General features: G+C 40.0%; 1 protein-coding gene and 1 long non-coding RNA gene across 4 annotated transcripts in view; both read right to left on the bottom strand.

Moving 5' to 3' along the window:
- Positions 1-811, bottom strand: part of LRP12 (LDL receptor related protein 12) — a 49779-nt gene extending 48968 nt beyond the window's left edge. Inside the window, exons 1-2 of one of the 3 annotated variants that reach the window (XM_086880852.1) lie at positions 723-811; positions 432-611 (exon numbers count right to left, since the gene is read on the bottom strand). In XM_086880852.1, the coding sequence (XP_086736978.1) occupies positions 432-611; positions 723-795 (253 nt within the window). In that variant the 5' untranslated portion in view covers positions 796-811. The other 2 variants (XM_086880859.1, XM_086880868.1) reach the window with 2 other exon arrangements.
- A 3386-nt stretch (positions 812-4197) lies between these two features.
- The window catches only part of LOC111924475 (uncharacterized), a 45079-nt gene continuing 26191 nt past the window's right edge, over positions 4198-23085 (bottom strand). Inside the window, exons 5-7 of the long non-coding RNA XR_015284453.1 lie at positions 18411-18642; positions 14359-14444; positions 4198-5888 (exon numbers count right to left, since the gene is read on the bottom strand). This is a non-coding gene — a long non-coding RNA (uncharacterized LOC111924475). The remainder of the gene's footprint in view (positions 5889-14358; positions 14445-18410; positions 18643-23085) is intronic.

The raw sequence follows: 23085 nt of genomic DNA, 5'->3' as shown, positions 1-23085 counted from the left end.
GGGGCTGGCTTGTTTGTGCGGCCCCGCGCCAACTCCGGAGTTCCCAGCAACGCACATCTGCGGGAGAGCAAACCCAGGGCAGCTGGGCCAAATCCCAGAATCCCGGCCCCAGTTTTAAAGACTTCCCAGAGGAGATTTCCGTCTACCCCCACAAATAATAGATGAATAAATAAATTAACAACACACAAGAAACCCCAAACAAAACAAACAAAAAAACCCGGAGCGAATTCGGAAGCAGTCGAGCTCGAAGGAGGAGACGGGGCTGGGGGCAGAGAAGGGAACTACGGGGACACCAGCCGGCAGTCCTGGGAGGCTCCAGGGATCCCGCCGAGGCCGGCCGGGAGAAAGGCCGCTTTGTTCCCCCTCCCCCGCGGCCGCCTCCCGGCCCGCGAGACGGAGGCGGACGGGCGGCGTCACTGCCCGGTACCTACCGCAGCAGGAGACGACGAGGAGCAGGAGTTGCGCTGACCTCCAAGCCGGGGAGCCCTCTGCGCTCCCCCAAGGGGCCATAACACCCGCCCGCGGGGAGGCGGCGCGGAGCCGGAGCTGCCACCGCCGCGCCCCCGACACGGAGCCGGAGCTGCCGCCGCCGCAGGAGGAGCCGGCGGCGCCTCGCCCCCTCGCCCGTCGGAGCCGCCGCCTCGGGGAGCGCTAGCGGCCCGCACGCCTCGGCCGCCCGTCCGCCCGCCGAGCCATGAGCCGCCACCGCCGCCGGCCTCGGCCTCCCTCCCCGCGCGCCGCTTCCTCCTCCCGGCTGGGCTCCGCCGCGGCTGCGCACTGCCGGCACGAGCGCATGGAGCCGCTCCCGGCAGCCGCGGGCCGGGCGGGCGAGCGGGGCGGAGCGGCGGCCCCCAGACAGCGGGGCGGGCCCGGGCCGCCGCGCTCGGCCAGCACCGCCCCGCCGGCTCCTCCTTCGTCACCTCCTCCGTCACCTCCTCCCTCCCCTCCCACTCCGTCGCCGGCGCGGCCGCCGGGTTTTGGCCCGCCCCGTCCCAACGAGGCGGCCGCCGGCAGCCGTGGGAGCTGAGGCCACATCCGGAGGAGGGAGCGTGAATGTCCCGGCGGCTGAGCGGCCCAGATCCCCGGCCCACACAGGATAACCCCGTGGGTGTGCGAGTGCCCTGGCTCTCCGCCCTGAGTAAAACTGCCTGAATCCAAACCAGTCTGTAAAGCACAGGGGTACTCTGGCAGCTGCTGTGCTTCTGACCTCCAAATCTGCATTTCAACAGTGAGACCGAAAAATTACCGTGGGAGCACAAAATGTGCAACTGCTTTTTGCAAGATGCGAAACTATGGACCCCACAGAAATTCCTGGTGACGCTTCCTGTTCTATTAGGGTTGCCCGTTTTCCTGCTCAATAGTTACCTGTTTTCAAAAGCAAGTGGGATTCACAGCACAATTTTTATATTTAGTTTTAATTTTACAATGCCTGTTGCAGACCATGAGAAATGTTTATTGACCCTGTTCGACTAGAACCATTTGTTTTGAATGTTGAAAGTGTTGACATTATCGAGAAAATCAAAAGTTAACTAATGTTGGTAAGGCTTTATAGCTACCTTGAAAACAGACCTGTTGAGTCAGGCCAGAGCTCTTGCTCCACAAATAGCCATTGCTATGTAGAGTGCTCTATGCTATTTCTTCTCATTCATCTTATTTTTTCATAGAATCATGAAATCATTTTGGTTGTAAAACACTCTTAAAATCATTGAATTTAACTGTAAATATAGCATTGCCAAGTCCACTACTAAACCATGTCTCCACATGCCACATCTGCATATCTTTCAAATACCTCCAGGAATGGTGAGTCAACTACTTGCCTCTTCTAATGCTTGACAACCCTTTCTGTGAAGAAATATTTTTTAATATCCAATAACTTTTCCTGTCACAACTTGATGCCACTTATTTTCATTTACTGTTCTGTGATTCCTCCTGCATTTATTTCTAAATCCCCATCTATTTGGGAAGGAAGAGAAATATACTGGTAATATGTCTCATTTGAAGGGATGAGATGTTTATTTAAGGGTGAGCATCTGGATGAAGATTCAGCATTAATAATTGTCATGAAAGAAGGAAGGTAAACCAGCCAAGCATGAATGCTTTCCAGCTCTGGGGAGTTGTGGTCCAGAAACACCCTGAGATGGCATCATTGAGTTTAGCAGTACACAATGGATTGGTCTTTGGTACATTTGTCCAGTCACAGTTTGAGTCTATGAGGGTTCATCCCTCCAAAGCCATGAGTTTGCACACAAAATTAACATTTCATGGAAGAAGAAGACACAACCTGTAGGTTTATGCAAATAAGCATTCACTGCAGCCTGGCCAACAATCTTTTAGGTTTCTTTCTACTCACAAGTCTAACTGACTTCTTCAGTGAAACCTCAGGTGGCCTTTTTTCATTCACTCTATCCCATTCCTTTTTTTATTTTAAATTATTAACAATGGGGCACTGAAGGAATGCTCGGGAAGTCTGGTCTGTAGCTACTGAGGGAGGCATTATGCTTTTAGGAACAGACTATGAACACACAGGGACTTCTAACCCTCCCACAATAATTACAGCTGTAACTGAGAGATGTGATATGATTCTCTTTCCATAGATTTTAGTTGCATAACAAAGAAGACAACACTAATTATCTTTTAAGATTAAATGCAATTCCAAACAACTAAAGTATCTGTGATGGCAAAAGTACTTTCAGCCTACTGCACAAACAAGTGGCCTACCCTTTACCATGTACCCAGGCTGATCGTTCATGACAGAGAGAAGAGCATCAACCCCTGGCATCAGGGGCTTAATTCCAACATCCTTCTTAAAGATGCAGAGTGAAGATAGATATGCAAAAGAGTCTTGCCTCAGTACTAAATGAGCTTGGCAAACTAAAGGTGAGATACCAAAGTGATGATCTAAAGAAAAAAAACAACTGCAGGAGCAGTTTGCCTGCATATGAGATGAGCTGAATCTTACAAGTCCAGGGAAGGGAATGTATTAGTAGTCCAGATAAAACACTCAGAATGTCAAGCAACATCTACTCACATAACACCCTTAGCAAGTCCACCAGATCTATGAACTTTTTTCCTTGCTAAATTGCCTGAGTAAAAAGTCTTATTATTTTGGCATTTTTTTGCTACTTCTTTTGGTCTCTGCTGAGAGCTTTCTTAATGTCTTGGATGTTTTGGGAGAATATCTTGAGTCCTATGCCTGAAAAGTATGTTGTAAATCACAGTCATAACTTTATGTACATGAAATTCTAATCATGACTGCATTTTTTGTTTGGATTTTTTCTGTACTCTTATCTGAAGATGACTAATAGAAGTTTATTACTATGAATGATTTTAAACTGCCACAGATGTTGACAGCACCTTTTTTTTGTATTTGAAAGCAGATGAAGATAAAACATCCACAAAGCTTCACCTTGAACCAAATCAAGATTGCTGTTACAGGCAGTTATTCTTCTGTCTGATACTTTAGGTTGTCACATGAAGCTACTGAGGCAGCTTCAGCAAGAATTATCAGGCACCCACTGACAATATCAGCATATGATTTTTTTCCTCCTGTACTTTTCTTTGCAACATTATTGTGTTTTTAATGATCAGTTGGGTATAGTCACTTCAGTTTCACTTCACTTCCTGCTAAATGCACTTCCTTTTGCCATCCTTGCTCTTCTTTTTTTTACTCTTCCTCATCAGTTCTCCTAGTTCAGACTATGATGTTAGCAAATGCCACCTACAGATTTAACAGCAGTTTTATGGCCCATTATAAAACTTCTCCACATTTAATTCCTTTCTCTCTGTTCCTGCTCTGACTGTGTGTAAAATTGGAGAAAATATTACAGTGTCTCTCTAATGCCAAGTCCTGGTTGGAACCTCTCAGCACCATTTTAATACGCAGTAAGAATGAGGACAATTTAAGGTGTTGACTAGATCTCAGCTAAATAAAGTAATAGTATTCTTCCTTTACCAGTCTCATTACTTTCTGTCCTATAACCTCCCTTCACATGAGGTCATAAGAAATATTGCTATAATCAGTACTACTATTTAACTTTTGGGTGGGCCCTCTACCACATCTGAATTTACTTGAGCTGTTTTTTGTAGAAGTTTATCATAGGAGGGACAGCAATGGAATTCTAAATATTGTTATTTGTTTTTAAAAAACAATTATTTATAAACAGTAAAGCATAGAAAACAGGCAGCAGAGGAAGTGAATTTCTCTTCTAGACTTATGTTTATTTTGCAGCACAACATATGAACACTCGGACAATCTATTCAGGGCCATCTATTCAGTCATTTATTTTTCTCTAACAGACAGTTGTTTGCACAGCAGTTGTCTAAAGGGTGCTACTAAACTACATTTTTATACAACATTTATTTTAATTCTAGACCACAGCTACCTCAAATCTAGAGTACCCTACATAAATTCACTGCAAAATGATGAAAGACAGTAGAAGATGTTGTCAGGAATATCTGGATCAAGGCCATTGTGCTAAAAATATATAGCATACATCAGAATCTGCTTACAGTGTGCTGGTGTACATATTCATATCGCTCTTCCATACTGGAGGACATATATCAAACGTGTTAAGTCATCATTTATTTCCCTGGTATTTATTATTAGCATCATTGTGCAGTCTAGAGGTCAGTCAAGAGCAGGGCCCCAATATGCTAAGGACTGTAAAAACATAGGACATGCTGTACATTTATCAGTGAAAATAGTCCAAATATAGTTCAGCTAACGGCAAATGAAGTGTGCCTGGAGACAGTGACAGTGTAGCTGCATCCTTGTAGCTTGCACCCACCCAAACTAGTTTTTTAGAGCACATTAGTCTAAGCATTATACTCCAATAGCTGCTTCTGGGATTAACGTTCATTTCTTCAAACCACAGCAGAGCACTTGGAGTAAGTCACTGCTTTTTCCATGCTTTCTGAACTGAGGACCTATTTGTAGACAGTTTGTAAGCTCTTTGCCTAGAATCTAAACAAAGTAACTGCATCCCCCTCAGGAGAAAGGGAATTGTGTACAAACAACTTTTAAGAACTGTCTACAAAATTTCTTCAGTTAAAAGTACTTTATGTCCCTAACATGATAGTAGTTGAGGTTTTCTTTGCTAGTCATCCAAATATGGACTGTCTCTCTTACACGTATCAGATATTGTGCTTTAAATATTATTACAACTGGTTTATGTTCAACTGACTGCAGAATAAATCATGAGTTGTAGTCATAAGCTCTGCTAGTTTCTATGACAGTAATAGTACTTCTGTCATAGACTACATGAATTGCAATTGCCTAATTTTGTAGTTTTAAACAGTTCTGGAAATGTTGCCCAAGCTTATTCATTTATTGAAGTACATCGCTGCTCTTGAAAGGACAATCAAACAGAAGTAACATCAATTTAGAATAAGCCATGTGACGAAGTGTGACCTAATTCAGCCTGCAATTACACTGCATCACTTATTGCTTAGATAAGTACCACATGGTAACACCACCATTATTAAAACTGCTTTTGTTCATTCCTTACTGTTAAGTAAAGCAGCTTAACTCTTACTGTGGCAATGTGGATCCAGATGACAGGCAAAGATCACCAAGCGTGGTGATATCTTAATTCTTCTGCCTGCTTCTTTAATAACAGCCACAGAAGTGGTTTAAGAACTATTATATTAACATTATTTTACTACAAAATTTCCAGTGCATTAGATAAACTGCAGTGGTTATCTCAAGTGGTTGAATAATATCAGAATACATATATATATATATCAGAGTCTATAGTTACGTTGCATCCCAGAAGAAGACTTAGTCTTGTACTCCAGTTATTAGAGACCCAAAGCTGCTCTTTTCAGACATTCTCTTGCCTTTGGATTTATCTTCTCAGGATTAAGGGACCAGATCTGCTTGTTGATACCTGGAAGAAACTATCAGTGTAATATCAATCTCTGATTTTTACACATTACTGTATAAAACATAATAAACCCATGAAGTCTAGTAAAAACAATATATTCATAGCTGAAGATATTTGTATAAAGCTTTCAAATACCTTTTAACAATTATCCAATCACAGAAAGAGCACAGCTGTTCAGTTCATTAGCGGATAAAATTAAGAACTGAGCTATTATTTTCATTTCAGAGCAACCCCAAAGACCAAAGGAAAGTAAAAGGCAAAAAATCCAGAATATATAAAAGAAAAAAAAATTTAAAAAAATAAAGGACAAAGCCAAGACAAAAGACTTCATGATTGATGATTGCAAAGAAAACCAAAAATCTATTCAATACTAACAGAACATTTCATAAGCATAACCTAAGAGGCTAATTAGTTAGTGTGGAAAGAACTATTGAAAAGCCCACAGTTTTTTGGGGTTATTTTTTTGTGGATTTTTTCATTTGCTAAATTAAATTTATTTTTTCTTACATACAATTTTTGAAGCTATTATCTTTTCAAGCTCCATACTGACACTGGTAATATTCTTGATTTTTAATTAGGTTAAATTAGAACCTTCTTTATCTGGCCTGCACATGCACATTATGTCTCCAGTGGTCATTAAACAGAAACAGCACTAAGTCTGAAGTAGTGAACTTCTAAAGTACAGCAGTTTAAAGTTTACTGAATTTATTAAAGTTTGAAGAAGCAAAATAAGTTGTAGTTTTATAGAGGTAATAATGTTATGCATGTTGATAGATCTGGAAGAAAAGGCAACAAGTGTAATATGTTAATATTTTGTCCAAATAGATTTTTTAATCTTGTTGAATGCAGCTAATATTTAGTCACAGTTCCAGATCATCTGTTTCTACTGTGCACCCATAACCTCCACATGGAAGACTTCGAGTCAGAGGGAAGGATCCCAGATACAGGAGTCCTCAGCAAAAGAAAGCTGTGGACCTAGAATGAATCCAGAGGATGACCATGAAGATGATCCGAGGGCTGGACCATCTCTCCTATCAAGACAGGCTGACAGAACTAAGGATGTTCAGCCAGGAAAAGAAAAGGGTCCAGGGAGATCTTAGAGCAACCTTCCAGTAGCTAAAGGAGGCTTATAAAAAAGAGGGAGAGGGTATTTTTGCATAGGTGGGTATTGATAGGACAAGAAGAATTTATTTAAACTGAAAGAGGACAGGTTTAGATTAGGTATTGGGAAGAAATTCTTTACTGTGAGGATGGTGAGGCATTGGAAGCATTTGCCTAGAGAAGTTACAGTTGTCCCATCCCTGGGAATGTTCAAGGCCAGGTTGGATGGTGCTTTGAGCAACCTGATGGAGGGTGTCCTTGCCCATGGTAGGGGGCTTGGAACTTGATGATTTTTAAAGTCACTTCCAAACCAACCCGATTCTATAATGATTCAGGGACTTATTCCAGTCTCCTTTCTTAGTGGATGCCAGAACTGATGTCTACTATTTTCCACAACAAAGAATGAAGTGGTTTGTTTTTCTTACATGATGGCAGCTGAAATGAGGCTGGTTTAAAATTCTTATCAGACTTTGTTTGGCTTAGCCATATCTAATGCCCTTTCATTGATGTGATTTGCAGTTTGGAGAAAACCATGGGGTCTAAATTTGTAGAGGTGGTGATGAGCACTCTGTAGGATAATTGCTAATTTCAAAGGGAGGAAGCCCTAGAGGAGTCAGATGTTTAGAGTGGGATTATATTACTTCAGTCTTACTCATCCTTTCCATTGTTTCAACCAGTGGAAACTATCCTTCAAAGTAATAATTTGGGTCTTAAGGCATGACGGAACTGGATTTGGCAAGAGGAACTACCAATCCTCTTAAATCCAAAAGCAATGGTATCTCTTAGGTTCATGAGAGCTGTGAGTCAGATAATCTAACCTTAAGACCTTAAGACCAACAGGATAGCCAGGGTTAGATGAGAGCGTCTTCTAAGAGCTTCTCTCTAGCTGTTAGATACAGATGGAGTAACAGACAGCTACTGGCTTGAGCAAAAGCATTCCAAGGAGTACTACACTTTCCTGCCTAAACTTCTGAACAAGACAGTTATTCTGTCAAAAGTCAAAACTTATAGCAGACACACACCACTGTGCGTATGTGTGTGTGTATGTATTACATTAAAATACACTGTTATACCTTCTATTCTTCCTTAGGTACTTTAATCTTAATAGTTCCTATTTCAAAAAATCCTAGGAGTCATTCTAGTTCTCATGAATGAGAACTTGCCCCAAATTATATGGTTATTAAAAAATTGTAAGGCTCTCAAAAAGACTTTGCATATGACTTGAACATAGAACTTGGCAATGCAATAAAGCTAAGACATAAACCATGTGCTAATATGTTAAGAGTGCCAGGGTTTTGCAGAGCTCTGGATGTCTCCAAGATGAACATGAACTTTTTAGTTCTGAAGTATGAACAAAATATGCATGTAAATTAGAACTCAAAGCAAACTTAATTTTGTAGTTTGTTTCCATTTACGAAGTTATTTTATAGACCATTCTAGTCTAATCTGACAAAACCACCTTGATTTGAAATCCTATACACAAACTTTTTGTTATTTATAAAAGCAAATCTGTATTAAACTGCTCATAAGACAGAGCAAGTACATTTCAAGACCTTGTGTGCATTCCTGAAGATGTACCTTAGTATATTCACGTAATATAAATTAAAATAAAATGTCCTAAATTTAATAATTCAGTATTTTAATTGGACCTTGTGAAAGGTGATATCCTGCAGTGAACAAAGATGTATTACATTTTTGTTTTAGCATTTCCCCATCTTTTAACTAAAATACAAGAAAACGTGAAAAGAAGATTAAGATCATGACATTCACATTCTGTCAACTATTCTTCAGAGAACATATCAATAGTACATTTTACATCTAGTCATTAGAGCTACAGGAATAAATTAAAGCCTGACTTTCTAAATCCCATTTGCATCTTCAATGCGTCTCCCATGAATGACAGTGGGAGATTCACAGCAGATGAGATGCCCTCATATTCCCTGTAGCTACAGATATCAGTGGGTTACAATTAGAATGATCATTTTGAGGAGCACTTCAATATACCAAAAATACGTTTAGGACTAGACTCGGTTGTTTTACATTTTAGTTCTTCACTGAGCCAGCCAATTCAGCACTTCATTTTTCCCTTTTAAGCTTTTACTCCTGCTATGTTATGCTGCTTATTTATTGATATGATTTTTTTCATATATTCCGTTAGGCTTGTAGAAGTCTTTTTCACAGTCCAAGTGAGAAGTACCACAATAACACTGAAATATTTTCATGGCAATATTCAGAGACTTTTGAGTTAGAGGCTCTATCATGAATTGCAGGAATTAACAATGTTTCTCAAAGTGAATGAAACTCCACTAGCATTGGATTTGCCTGAAATCACTCTTGGAACAAGCTTCAGATTTTCTGTTTGTGAAAAGTTCAAGCATTTGATGAAGTTTCACTTGTCTGCAAACAGACATCTGGCTTTTTCCCCCCCCTGTCAAAAAGTGATAGTGGCTAATAGACAAAGGGTTTTGTTTGTTTGCTACAGAACAGCTGTTCCTAATCTACCTTGGACTCACACTGGTATTGCAGTATCAAGGAGGATGTAAGCAGACAAACAAGAGGACAGTGAGATCCTGAAGGGCAGGTTTTCAAAACCAGAAAACCCAGTAGTAGTGGATTCAGATGCAATTTGATGCAATATCAATGTAGTTCACTGAAGTCATTTATTACTTTGTCCTTTAGCTCCAAATGTGCAGAATAGTTTACTACTGAGCCCGCATAATTGTATTGCAGGAGGTATCTGGAACTCCTGGAAATGATGGCAGCAGAGATTATTTTCATGAGAACTAGCATGTGAGGCTGTTAAAATTCAGAAAGATATTTTGTTGTTTTTCACAGTTACTTGTTTATTCATGACTGTCCAGTGCCAAAGGGTAAAGACACAGCCTCTGTAGCACTAAACCCTCTATCAGTGTCCCTGATGGCTGGACTGTGTTACAGAAAGCCAGCTTGCTGACACTGCTGCACCTATCTCTCATTTCACTCCCCCTGTGAGCCCTCTTCCCCCTCCTTATTCATCACAGATCTAGAGCTGGAAGGATAAAAATTGAGGGGAAGCCATATTTCCTCACACATAATCTGTGTGTCCAGAGACAGTATACACTCTGGCCATGCTGTTAATCTCTAAGTGCCCAGAACAGATACAACTTTCTAGAGAACCTGCTGTAGATACTAAGGAGAAGATAAAAGACCCCCGGTTGCTTCCTTGGAAGACTTCAACTTCCTAGCCTGAATGTGGACATAAAGTGCAAGAACAAATCCTGGCAATTTCTTTCTGTAGGAGGAGATAAAATCTGATGAAAAGAGGGACAGAACTATAAAACTTCATCCCAGCATTCTGAGCCATCAAGTAACCTATCAAGACAACCTCCCATTCAGCTGCTGTTGGGTTGTGTGCAGGCAACATTCTGGCTTTTCCTGACCAGTCCCAGTACATACACAGTGCTTGTTGCTCTAAGGATTGAAGTGTTCTTGACAAAGGAAAAGTCACTGTAAATTCCACATATTTCTGCAAATTTTCTGTTGACTCTTAGTTACTCATTTCATGCTCTTCTAACTAGTAGTGCAGAGAAGTGCAACTTTCATATTTCAGTTTGCTGACTTCTTCAGCTGCCCATTTACCAGACCTAGACTAAACTTTCCCTTTCAGTACAGACAGTTCTGCATAGTATAATCCAGCCTACCTGTAAAATCTATTTGGCTCTGTGACAACTTGTAACATTTAGGTTTTGCCAGAAAAGAAAAAAAGGAAGGCTGTGGACATGATTTCTGAACCTGAGAGAATTTCAAGCTCTCAGGGGCTTATTGTTCCCAAGGGAAAGTCTTTTGGGAACTGTTCACTCTCAAGGATTGTTTGTGTAAATAAAGTTTTACTTTCCCAAAACAAGACACAGATGTTCTGAGAGTGTTTTCTCTCTTGTCCCACCAATGGAATGAGGGAGGTGTTGTTCCTTCTACCAATCAGGGTGACCTGATTGGAACAGCTTATAAAAAGGGTTGTAAGACCCCGGAATAAAGGCTTTCTTCACCTTATGAAGAAACCTCTGTGTGGCTGTGATTTCTTGGAACCTTTGCTCTGTACTTCGTGTCCTCTAGCGACAGAAGGCCAAGAGTAATAGAAGATTGGAGTGCTACTGACAGGACATCCATGGAAGCTGGCACAAACTGGCACTAAATCAAGAGATAACTTCTTGACCCTGCTCCAGTTATCCGCACTGACCTTGTAAAAAACAGGATTTTTCTGAGTCTGAGTTTCCAAGGTAAAGAATGAAGTAATATTCTTTTACCCACCATTTTCTTTAAACTCTGAAGATTTTGATGGTGGATGTCTCACTGCAAAAATGTACAGTGCCCATAGTTCCAGGATTCTGATTTTAAGAATGCTACAATGTGTTTAGGAAACTGAATTGCAAAACTGTCTTTGTAAAATATAACTATAATTCATGACATGTATATCTCGAAATCCAGCAGCCTCTTAGTATAACTCATTAGTAAAAAGCCTATTCATCTGCCTTCTTTTAAAAAAACAAGAACAGTACAAAAGCAAAAGACAGATCCATGAAGCAGAAATTCACAGAGAGTAGAGATGCAAAGGTAAAGCCTCTGATCCATTTTACTGCAGTCATTAAGGTTCATTTCTTGGGAAATTCTTCCTATGTGTAGTTGTACACCAAACACCTGGAAATCTCTTGAGTGAAATTTATAGTTGCAAATTGCTTTCAAATTAGATTTCACTGGAATATCAAGCGGCCCTCCTTTCTTATTTTAATTCCTCCAAGAAATGCCTTAACCCACATAAGGAATATACAAACATTTTTGATATATGTATATATATATACATGCATAATTCATATGTTGCATGAAAAAATATTTTAAACTGCAGTGCATTCAAAAGGGAATAAATTTTAGCAATGGGTGCACAAACAGCCTTTATTCTGTATTTGCACTTGCTCAATATATAGGACTCTCCATATATTAAAGGAGTATTTATTCTCCTACTGTTCTACTTAGGTGGCTAGCAGATAATTGTCCCATTATCAAATGGTTTATTTTTTAAACCTTTTTCTAATCTGTTCAGCAGACTGCTCAAAACCTGCATGTCTGGGGTAGAAACCCCTTGACTAATAATTATAATTAAGTAATGAAGATTATGCCACTATATCTGGTGATTTGGCAGGTAAGGGAATACATGAAGAAACAGAATATATAAGGATGAGCCAGTCTAGAAGATATGCATCCTGTAGTCTTCAGGGTATTCACTAATAAAATTACTGCGTGACTTGTAATTATGTTTTGTAAGTTAAAGGAGAGCCAGAATTATATCTAAGTGATTGGAAATGAAAAGATAGACTGATTAATTTTTTTGGTTATATATAAAGAAATAGTAATAATTACAATTTGCTAAACATACCTTGAACTATCATAAATTTAATTAAGATCATAAATAAGAACATCTATAAGTATCTACACTAGTGAGGATTAATAACAATGCAAAGGATGCAGATGTAAAGGCATATGGCACCTTAATGTTTTAGGTCAGAATTTCACTAAATTATTAGACACAACTATAAAATCTGATGGGACTTGACAAGTTGTGGAAAGAGGAGAAATTCCATAGTCCATAGCAAGCTCATAGCAATATGAGTTTGAGATCACAGATTCATGGAAAATTCTGACTTGGAAGGGACCTATGAGGATCAAGTCCAATTCTTAAATAAATAGCTTGTATGGATATTGAACCTAAAACCTTGCTGTTATTAGCACCATAGTCTAACAAGCTGGGCCCAGTTAAATACAGAGACAGCCTTCATTAAAAAAAAAAAATTGAAAATTTTGACAAAAATTTTCAAGAAAACTTTCCAGTTAACTTCAAAAAGCATGGTGGAATTCTACATGAATTTGAAGTCAAGAACAAAAGACCCATGAACTCCTGTGGGAGGCAGACAATATTTTATACTCTTTTATTCAACATAAAGTTTTTCCACCGTGTTTATTGCTGTGGTCTCTGAGTATTTTGCATGGCATTAGGGTGATGACTGCCATCTATCTGCCACTCAGCTGCTCCCTTGGGGTAGAAGTGAAGGTGTGCTGGGTGGTGCACTTTTCTCCAGATTTGAAATGGAAAGACCCTGCTAGGTTACTCCTGTGTAAGTATGAGAAAACGGCAGTGGATGTGGATGCAGGAGGTGAAGTATATCTGGAATCAGGCACATATGTTCTGTGGCTACCACACGGATTTGGCCACTGAAATGAGCTCTGTAATGATGCCAATGTAGAGAGACTGCCAGGATGAAGGTCTAAGTCCATGTCCATACATCTCCTCACCAGTCTGTCCTTATGGCTCTTATACCAAGGTCTGAGCAGTGCTAGCAATGAGGAGCTGCAGGGGTAAGGGAACTTAAAATGACATTTCATGTTCATGGCATTACACTGCCAGTCTTTCATCTGCTGGGATATCTGACCTATATTTCATCCTGTCCAAAGTAGTTTAATTTCTAAGAATCTTCTTCTTTGTGCATTTTTAATTCAGAAGAGTAGCTTGTACTGATTATCGTGCAGGACCTCTGAGTTTTACCAGAGGTGGAATACTATCTACATTTATTTAGCTTGCTCAGCAAACAGTTCTTTAAGAGTTATTATTGACAAATTAAAGAAGTCAGGTTAACTGCTGTGAGGATACAAAGGGATCACACTGTGTGTCTTAATCAGAAAAATACTGTTTGAAACAAAACATCATCAAAAACCGATAAATTGAATAATGTAAAACATCTGTTACATAACCTGCTTACCATTTGGTCTACTGTCATAATTCTTAAGGAAAAAAATAAAACAAAACAACAAATACAAAATGCTGTGGTCACTGGCAGAATACAGAAGATAGAATTTCAGTAATCAGATGATACAAAATTATGGAAATAGAAAAATAGAATTAAATGCTCATTTCTTAATTTAAGTAGAGTCTTATGGTATCCAAATGTCAATGTCTGAAATTACATCTTTCTAATTAATATTGAGTTTAAATAGTGTACTTAGAGATTATATTGCTAACTCTAGGGAATACCTAAATAACAGATCAGTCATCTGCTATTTTATTTGAAGAGTGCTGATTATACATCTGATGCAGCATTTCCTCAAATACTCTTCTTTCTTGATCAGAAAACAAAGAAAACAGATGTGACGTTTTCCAGTGTATCAGGCAACATTTTATAAAAGAATTCAAGGCTGAACAATCAAAAAAGTCCCGTTGCAAATGCAAGAAAATTAAACTCCATCATATTTGTTGTTACAATTATGAAAACATTCACCTCGTGTGTCATGCACTTCCTGCAGGAAAAGACCAAGTTAAGCATTATGTAAACAACAACAGTGTCCTTACCTGTAGGAAAGCTAGGGAAAGTCACACCATGAAAATTTTCAATGCAAAGGAGCTGTTGAGGTTGTTTCCTCCCCTCCAGTCATGCACTGTATTTTAAAAGTCAGCATTTTTTAAACTGGAAGCTACAGTTAAATCTTAGTTACTATATTAGAATAACAAATAATTTCAGTATCAAAGCTATAACTCAGTCTTTTCACTACTACTAAATATTGATATTTTAATTGTGAAATAAGGTCTGGGTTTCTTTGGATAGCTGTTCAAATTACAAAAAATTCTATTTATTATAAATGCATGTAATGTCAACAGACTCAGAACAGTATCAAAGCAATACCACAGTTAGGATTTTAACTTAAATTCTTTAATTTTCTTCTATAAACAGTAAAATGTTAGATTCTAATGCTTAAAAATAATAATAAAAAATTTTTGTAACTATAGGTCATTGATACTAAGCAATAACAAACAAGATATTTACTTCAATTCTCTTGTTGAAGTTTTACCATAGACCAGCAGAATTCTCTTTGCTTCCTTAGGAAATTTCACATTCACCCTTGCTTTAAACTCTTCAATATTTTCTTTTAAATGGTCCAATTTTGTTTTCTAAAAATCTGGATCTATAAAACTTTTACATAAAATTAAATAGCCCCTGTTGGTATATTTTGAGTGCTGGGAAACTCAGAACTGTAAGCAGTGATGGTCCATACCAAAACTCCATCTGTGACACTGGGACATGCATATTTCTTCACAAACTTGGTATTCATATTCCTTTCTAAATTCACATGTGAAAAGGATCTCCCTATTCATTTAAGGGGATGCCTTGTGTAATGTGAGCATGAACATATATGAAGAAATTCCATAAACACATCAACTGGAACAGGCAGTATTGTACTTTTCTTATAGTTTCTGCAGGTGATAGCCATAATATGCACAAAATGAAACAAATATTCACAGGGCCAGATGGCAGGATGGCAGGGCCAGAGCACAGCTAAGCCTCATGGACCAGCAGATGGACTGACAGCAGATATGTGCATCTTTTATCCAAGGCCATAGGGAAGAAGACCAGGAGGGCAGAGCCATCACCCCAAAGAACCATGTCTGCAGTTGTGTGGGGAAGGAGAATGCTGAGCTTCCAAGGTCACTGGAAAGGACAGCTTGGAAAACATGAGGAAGTGAACTGGATATTTGGTCTTAGTAAGTCCACTTACTAAGGAAGCAGGACACTGTGTAGATTCCATTGTAAATAAACTGAATTTCTCTACAGAAAGACCTTATTGTAAAATCAATTTCCCTTACCAGCAGACTAATTGAGCACAGCTCTGAATACTGGCTATACACCTGAGTCAAAAAACAACAAGATAAAGCTTTAAGCATAGTAGGAAAGTTACTAAAAGAATCTTTCCAAGCCTGTTCTGAAACATTACACAACTTATTTCTTCTTCAGCCTTATCCCGGAGTCTCACTGTCACCATTCTCAGAGGTTCTTTCTTGCTACTAGTATTGAAAAGCATAAACACAAGAAATAATCTGCCTTTCTACAGCAGATTTCTTTCAATGCTTCTTCAGATTTAAAAGCAAAATAAAATAATAAAAAAATAAAATAAGATAAATAAAATAAAATAAAATAAAATAAAATAAAATAAAATAAAATAAAATAAAATAAAATAAAATAAAATAAAATAAAATAAAATAAAATAAAATAAAATAAAATAAATAAAAAAAGCAAATAAATAGGTGGAGCCCTAAAAAGAAAGCTTATATCTTACTAAACTTTATTTATCTTTGCTTCAGTGTAGAAGGCATATACCAGTCCTCACTGTTTTTAAAGGAGAGGTATTTAAAAGCTTGTGTTGGCACAGAAAAGTGAAGAATCAGGAGAGATTCCAGCTAAGAAGTGTCTGGACTCATCATCAACTTGCTGCCTCCAGCTCACACACCCCAAAATTGTCCTTGTGTATCTAATGTCATTATGCAAAACACTTTCTTCTGTAACACCCCAATACACAGTTATGCTGGGGAACTTAGAAGATGCTGTGTACATAAATGTGCATATGCCTTTTTGATAAAGTCTTGAAGAAATATTATTAAATAAGCCTGTATATCCTTGTGCTTTATGCCAAAACTGAGCAGACTATCATATAACAGTCAAAAGAGTGCAACAGCACACATAGGGATTTAATAGGAACAAAGGATTTCCCACATACAGATGTGAGCATTAAGGAACTTCACCATGTACAGTGAAATTAATCTGTACAATTTAGGCAGTTTATGTCTTTTCGTGTTTAAATCTATGGATAAGTCTTCAATCTTGAGACAATTGTATAAAACTTCATTTGTAATGAGTGTTGTTCATTTGACTACATGAAAGTATATTTCATTAATGAAACACTTCCTCTTATTCAGAATCATGTATTTTGAGTTTGGGGCCATGGATAAATTACAGTGTATACAAACTCAATGAAAGTAACATTTGCACTGTGAATGATTTTCTTTCCCCTCTTGCTGGAAACATTCCCTCCCTCTCTGCTAGTAACCATAAATCTTTCTATGTCCTGCTCTGTTAACTTTAATAAGAAGTACAGCACAGTGACCAGTGCTGGCTTTCACTTACCGTAGCTGAATGTTAAGCAGCATTGCGAAATGTTAAGTTTCAAGATAACTGAATAGTTTTTGTAAGTCTTTATATTAGGTTTCCATGGCAAGATTTTGGAAGTAGGAAGGCTATAGGGTATGCTTCTATAAGAAGCTGTTAGAAACTTCCTCTACATCCAATGGAGCCAATGGCAAGCAGCTCCAAGATGGACTTGCAACTGGCCAAGGCCAAGCCCGTCAGTGGCAGTGGCAGCACCCGGGGTAATGGATTTAAGAAGGGGAAAAGGCCTGTGCAGCTCTGGATGGAGCCTGAAGGAGACTGTGACCCTGTCAGACACTTATGCCAGAACAGCCTTCTGACAGGACTCGTGTCCTTGGGGGGAGCCCACACTGGAGCAGCCTGTTCCTGAAGAACTGCACTCCATGGAAGGGACCCACACCAGAGGTTGTGGGAAGGAACCACTTTGGAGAAGTTCATGGAGGACTGTCTGCCATGGGAGTGGCCCCACATTGGCACAGAGAAAGTGAGGAGTCCTTCCCTGAGGAAGAAATACCAGCAGAGACAATGTGTGGTGAACTGACTCAGCTTCCATTCCCTGGGGGAAATTGAGAGTTAACAATACATCTCATCTACCTCTAGACATTCCAATAGGAAAATATTAATTTACTAATAACCTCATCACAGCTGCCTTGCTTTCCATTTTCTGTTTCAGACAGGAACATATACACTGACACCATGCATTATTGATGGAAAAGTATTTGGGATTTCTTTCAGCAAACCTTCTGCTTACAAAACTTCATCCAAGAGAGGGAGAAAACTTGTGTTCTTTAAGGCATGAAACCCATATAACAGAATTGCATAGCTTTTTCATATTATCTTGTTAGTAATGTTCCAGTGCTTTGTAGCTAAGTTCCTAACCACAGATATCTATAGCCTGACTTCTGAAAAAAATATTACTTTGGTTCTTTTAACACTGTCAGCAGCAATGAGAGGATGTGTTTATACTGTTGGATTGAATTTCTCACAGGAGTTCTAGTCCACAATCATCCACATCACCTACGTGTTATGTCTGCAAAGAAAAGTTTGGAGGCAGGCAGATGGTTCCAAAGCAACCACAAGTGGTTACAGCTGACAAGATTCCAGCTGGGATTCCAGCTTGGCCATGTGCTCTGCCCCCTCCTTGCTCTGTGCCACCAAATACAAGGCACCATAACTGTGCCCTGTGCTGTGACATGCAGTGCTGAGGTGAGCAACTCTCACCTACTCACTTGTGTTGTAACAGCAGCAAATGTGGTGAGGATGAGTGTTGTTTCCCCACAAGTAATGATTTGGTTTCACAAATCTGTCCCAGGCCTGGTACATACAGATCAGGACACTATTTCACTTAGAAAAAAAAACCCCACAAAGTGAAACATCCTTGTTTTCCTGAAACAAATCTTCAATCTTGAGTAGCTCACCAGCTTACCTTGCTACTAAGCTGGTCCTCATCCTTACTAAGTGTCTATGACCAAATCAGATCATCTAACCTGTCTGTATCAGTTTCCAAGGCACAGAAGAAGTTTCTTCCCAAGTCCAGTCTGTGGCCATGGCAGTGACACTTTTCCTCCAGTCCAGGATAAGTCAAAGCTCAGCTGCCTGGCCTAGCCAGCATTATGGCATTGCTCTGCAAGTGAGCTGATGCAGGTATGCTTGCAAGGCTGAAAGGCAGAAAATGCCATCATTAGAGAGAGGACATGCTCTGCACACACTTGCTTATGGAGGATGTATTGACAGTCAGTGGCCAGAGCTAAGTGCCTGGGATTATGAAGACTCTCCAAAGGACTACCCCCTCTCCCAGTCTCCACCACATATGCATTTTTGCTGTTCTCCCTTCACCCAGCAGTAAAGCAAGCAGTGTGAAGGGGTTCTACACTCAACTAGTCACACTTGCAGCTCCTCAGACCTATACTGCAAATCTACTCCTCATCTATCAGCCATGTAAATAGGCAAATTTCAAGCCTGGTTAGTTGCAGGCTGTGGTTAACAGTCTGTAGTAGTTAAAAGACTCCAGACTAGATCACATTTTTTTCCATTGTGGGTAAATGTGGCATTAAGTAGAGGTACTATAATCAGAACACACCACCACTTCACCAGTCACAAATGCCCATTTTGCCTTCCAAGGACTCATGAAGGAGCCATGGGTTCTCTAACCACATCTCTCGGTGTAGGTCAAGAATTAAGATAGATAGACAGACAGACAGACAGACAGTAGGGTTGGTACCATTAGCATTGTGCCTTCAGGGAGACAGCTGTATCTGCCAGGAAACCAGGTGTTGCAACCTGGGGCCAGAGATCTTCTCCAGGCAATTCTCCTGGATCAAGGCCTGCAGAAAAATTAGCACAGTCTCGACAAAGGAATGTGAGTAGTGACCTGGCAGGAGCCTGACTTCTAATGTAGAGTCTGTCCTCTTTTCCAACATATTGGGAGGCAGAGGAGAGTGAAAATTTTTTTCCTGGGAGACTTTGTAGCTGTAAGTACATGCTCAAAATGATGGGATGAAGAAATGAAAAATGGGACACAAAAAATACAAACATCGGCACTAAGTTTCTGTGCCTGATTTTTGTCCATTGCTGTTAAACTGCCCATAATCAGAGAAGATGTGTCACATCATGTCTGCAGAGTCTGTAGCACCCAGCTGCCACAGCTACACAGCAGTCTGTCAGAGAAAGCATGCAAACCCAGAGGATGGGAAGGAACACAGCATTTGGACCTGTTATGATCTGAAAGAGTAACAGGACACAGTAAGCATACGTTCTGGAAAACACAGACCTGATTTCCACAGGGAGCATTTAAAAATATTTCCAGGCCAAGATGGACAGAGAAGGATAATGAGATTTTTGCCTTTGGGGTACAGGTACCTCAAAAAGAAAAGTAAAAAGCAGTGGTCCCTGTGGATAGGGCTATTCATCCAAGAGGGACAGATAGATCTTCTCTGTGATGTAAAAGGCAGAGGTTTTTCTTTTGCTGCTCTGTAGCAGATTTGCCATGGAGCAACTCTTCTGCTGTATTGAAAATATCTGCTCTTGGGTTTTACATGGGAGTCAGTTCTGGCGGAAGGAGAGGATGCTTTCCTCCTCTTGAGGTTTTGTGCACATTGTGGGCTGTGTTAGATGTGGCAGGACAAGTGATCTCACTAGTGCATTTTGGTTTTCCTATTTTAAAACTGCAAAGAACAGATGAGTCCATCCTTGACTGGAAGTTTTGGCCAAATATTTCTTAAACAGTGTTTTCAGAACTGTAAAATACGTTAGGACTGTTCCAAAATTAAATCACTTCAGTGCCTGTCAACTCATGGAGCTAAGTGCCCAAAAGTTCTGGCAATAGCTAAAGATACAGGCACTGAAATTTGTATGCAGAGGGGAAAACATTCTTTATGAGTCTAATGGTATGCATTTGGTTCTGCTGTTTGTGCACTCAGAAATAAACAAACCAAAAAAGTGAATACATCATGATGGTTGCTCCTGATGTAGAGGTATGAGTGGTCAAGTGCATGGTTACAGCAGTGTCTGGCAATGCCTCATTACCCAGTGGAGTTCCACCCAGGGATGGCTCTCCAAAGCTGCTGACTGCATAGAGAAGGCATAAGAAGGTTATCAGGTGGCATAACCTGCATTCATTCCATTTAATATTGACAAAAAGGTAAGTATTGGTGAGTTGGGAGCAGCTCTCATGTGGCCTTCCAGTCAGAGGTCTCATGGGTGACCACAGCTGTCAGCTGTGGGATCACTAGGCAGCATGGTCATGCAGGTGCTTAACAGTCCAGTGAAAGCTGAAATCATATATTGATCATATTTCACATGCTTAATCTGATTATTGCATTTTAAATTCCTACTTCACATATCTTGGACTGCTAGATCACTGAAGCCAAACAATACCTTTCGAGCAACAACAGAATAATTTTAAGAATGCAATAAGAAACAAATGAAATTACAGCAGGGCTTTTGCTGTGATGACTGTAATTAAATTTCTCACTGAGTGTGGTCAGCTCTTCCTCTCTTGGTGAGGAATGTGAGACAGGACCTGCCCTTTGCTCTGTGAACAGATGAAGGGCTGGTAGGGTAAATTGTTTCTGGCGACGACTGCTTTTGGTTCACCAAAGCAACCGGGATTCAGAAATCTTCTAATTATATAAATGGTGAATTGGAGCACTGACTGTCCTTCTAGTATTAGAGAGGGTGTCAATGTCAACACCTCTTGCTAATTCCCTGCATTATACAGTTCATGTAGATGAAGGCAGCAAAGCATTTCCTTTACCTCAAGCTATGAAATAATTGAAAGCACAAAAATTTAAATCCCTTGGTGCTGGAGGGAGGGGTAAAGTCAGTGGAAGAGCTGAAGGTGGGCAAGAGGTGGATAAGAGATGGGCAGTCAAGCTGTCTTTTAACAGTCTCAAAACTCATTCAGTTGCAAATCAGATGACCTTTGTGCTACTTTTCAATTTACTTTCCATGGAGAGATTCAGAAAACCCAGTAGCCTAAAGCAAAACTTAGCAAGCCAGGCTGCAAGTCAAGGCTTGCTTATTATAACCTTTACTCATGAAGACTGTCTTCACTTTCTGAAATGGTTTTCTGTTGCCAATTGTCAGAGACTGAAATGTTATGTCATGGCTTAAACATTGTTATGAGGGACTTTTGTCCATGAAGACAAAACTGTATAAAGAAGGTGTGATCACCAAAGCCCTCCCCTCCCTGAAGATGCCTCCTAAGGGGAACTCTGAATGGTGAGTTAAGCCACCGAAGGGAACTTGAGATAAGATAGAGGTGACAGTGTTATTCAATCATTTCAGGTCTAGGAAAAACAAGGCTGAGGGAGAAGAATGCATCCACAAGAAAGCCAAACCCAGCAGCTGTCCTGAAAACCATCCCTGTCTTCGTTCCATGGGGTGGAGGAAGCCATAGCCCTCAGGCTCTCTGTTGAGGGCAGGTTTGCACCCCCCCCAACCAAAGTGAGAGGAGGAGAGTTTTGGGTGTGTGGCATAACCTCAGGTCACAGACACTGAACACCCATCCTCCCTTACACAAACAGGCTCAGTTGTAAAACCCCCTACCCCTGAAAGGCCATATCTACAGGGCATTCATGTGAAGAACAGCTGAGGGGGTGTCATAACCCATCAAAGACCCCCCAAAAATGCTCCCCAGACTTATTCCTGAGGCCTTGCACCAGAGCACTGCACGTGATGCAAAGAGATTCAACAGATCCAAAGTCTGTTACCAGGGAAAGTGTCAAAATTACCTGCCCCTCTCTGGGGTAGTACCTGGGAATTTTCTGGCTTAAATGTGTATTAATCCACCAGACTCTGTTTTTGGGGAAGGACCCTCACCACCAAGAAGACTGAATGGAGAGGATCAATGGGACATTGTTTGGATCCATGGAGTGGCGATATTTTCTACTTAATCTGTCTCTGTCACTTTCTTTCTGTCCTGCCACCTCTTTTTTTCTTTCTTTCTCTCTCTCTCTCTCTCTCTCATTTACTTTTAAATAAAATCTGTACTATTAACTTTGGCATATGGTCTTGTTTGCACTTCAGTTCAGGCAGAGACATTTCTAATAATTTAAAGAACTAGATCATAATACTTATGTAGTATGTATTTTCCAACCAGTGGAGAGGATGCAAAACTTGTCAAGAAAAGCATAAAATTCATGAACAGTAATTGAAAGGATGCAGTTTACAATAGGCTGCATCTTGGTCCCTGAACTTGGCAGGAAAATTTACTTCTGTTAAGTAGTAGCTTCTGGTTCATGAACCACTCTTTGATTATGTCATCTTCTGGACTTAATTGAGAGTCAAGTTATAGAGAGCAGCATAATGGTATAAAATGTGACAGGCATTGTACATGGAAGCATTCATTGTACATGCTATGAATGGGATAATGCAAAAAGATGTAAGGTAAACACAGAAATTGTTTGAAAGGTTCTATAAGGAAAAACTCCTAGTAATAGGATGAAAAGGGAGGCCAGCTGCAGATGGATGCAGAGCTGGCTGCATTTACTCTGTGCCAGAGGGAAGACAAGGCCCAAGGAGGTAAAGCTGCAGCAAATCCAGGATGGGAGATTATAAGCACCTATAAATAAGCTATGATCTAAGAACTACCTAATAGG

This window comes from Cyanistes caeruleus, chromosome 1 (assembly GCF_971803275.1).
Source record: "Cyanistes caeruleus chromosome 1, bCyaCae1.hap1.1, whole genome shotgun sequence".
NCBI classification, from domain to species: Eukaryota; Metazoa; Chordata; class Aves; order Passeriformes; family Paridae; genus Cyanistes; species Cyanistes caeruleus.
The sequence above is the reverse complement of the archived record's forward strand: the minus strand, read 5'-3'. Positions and strand labels throughout refer to the sequence as shown.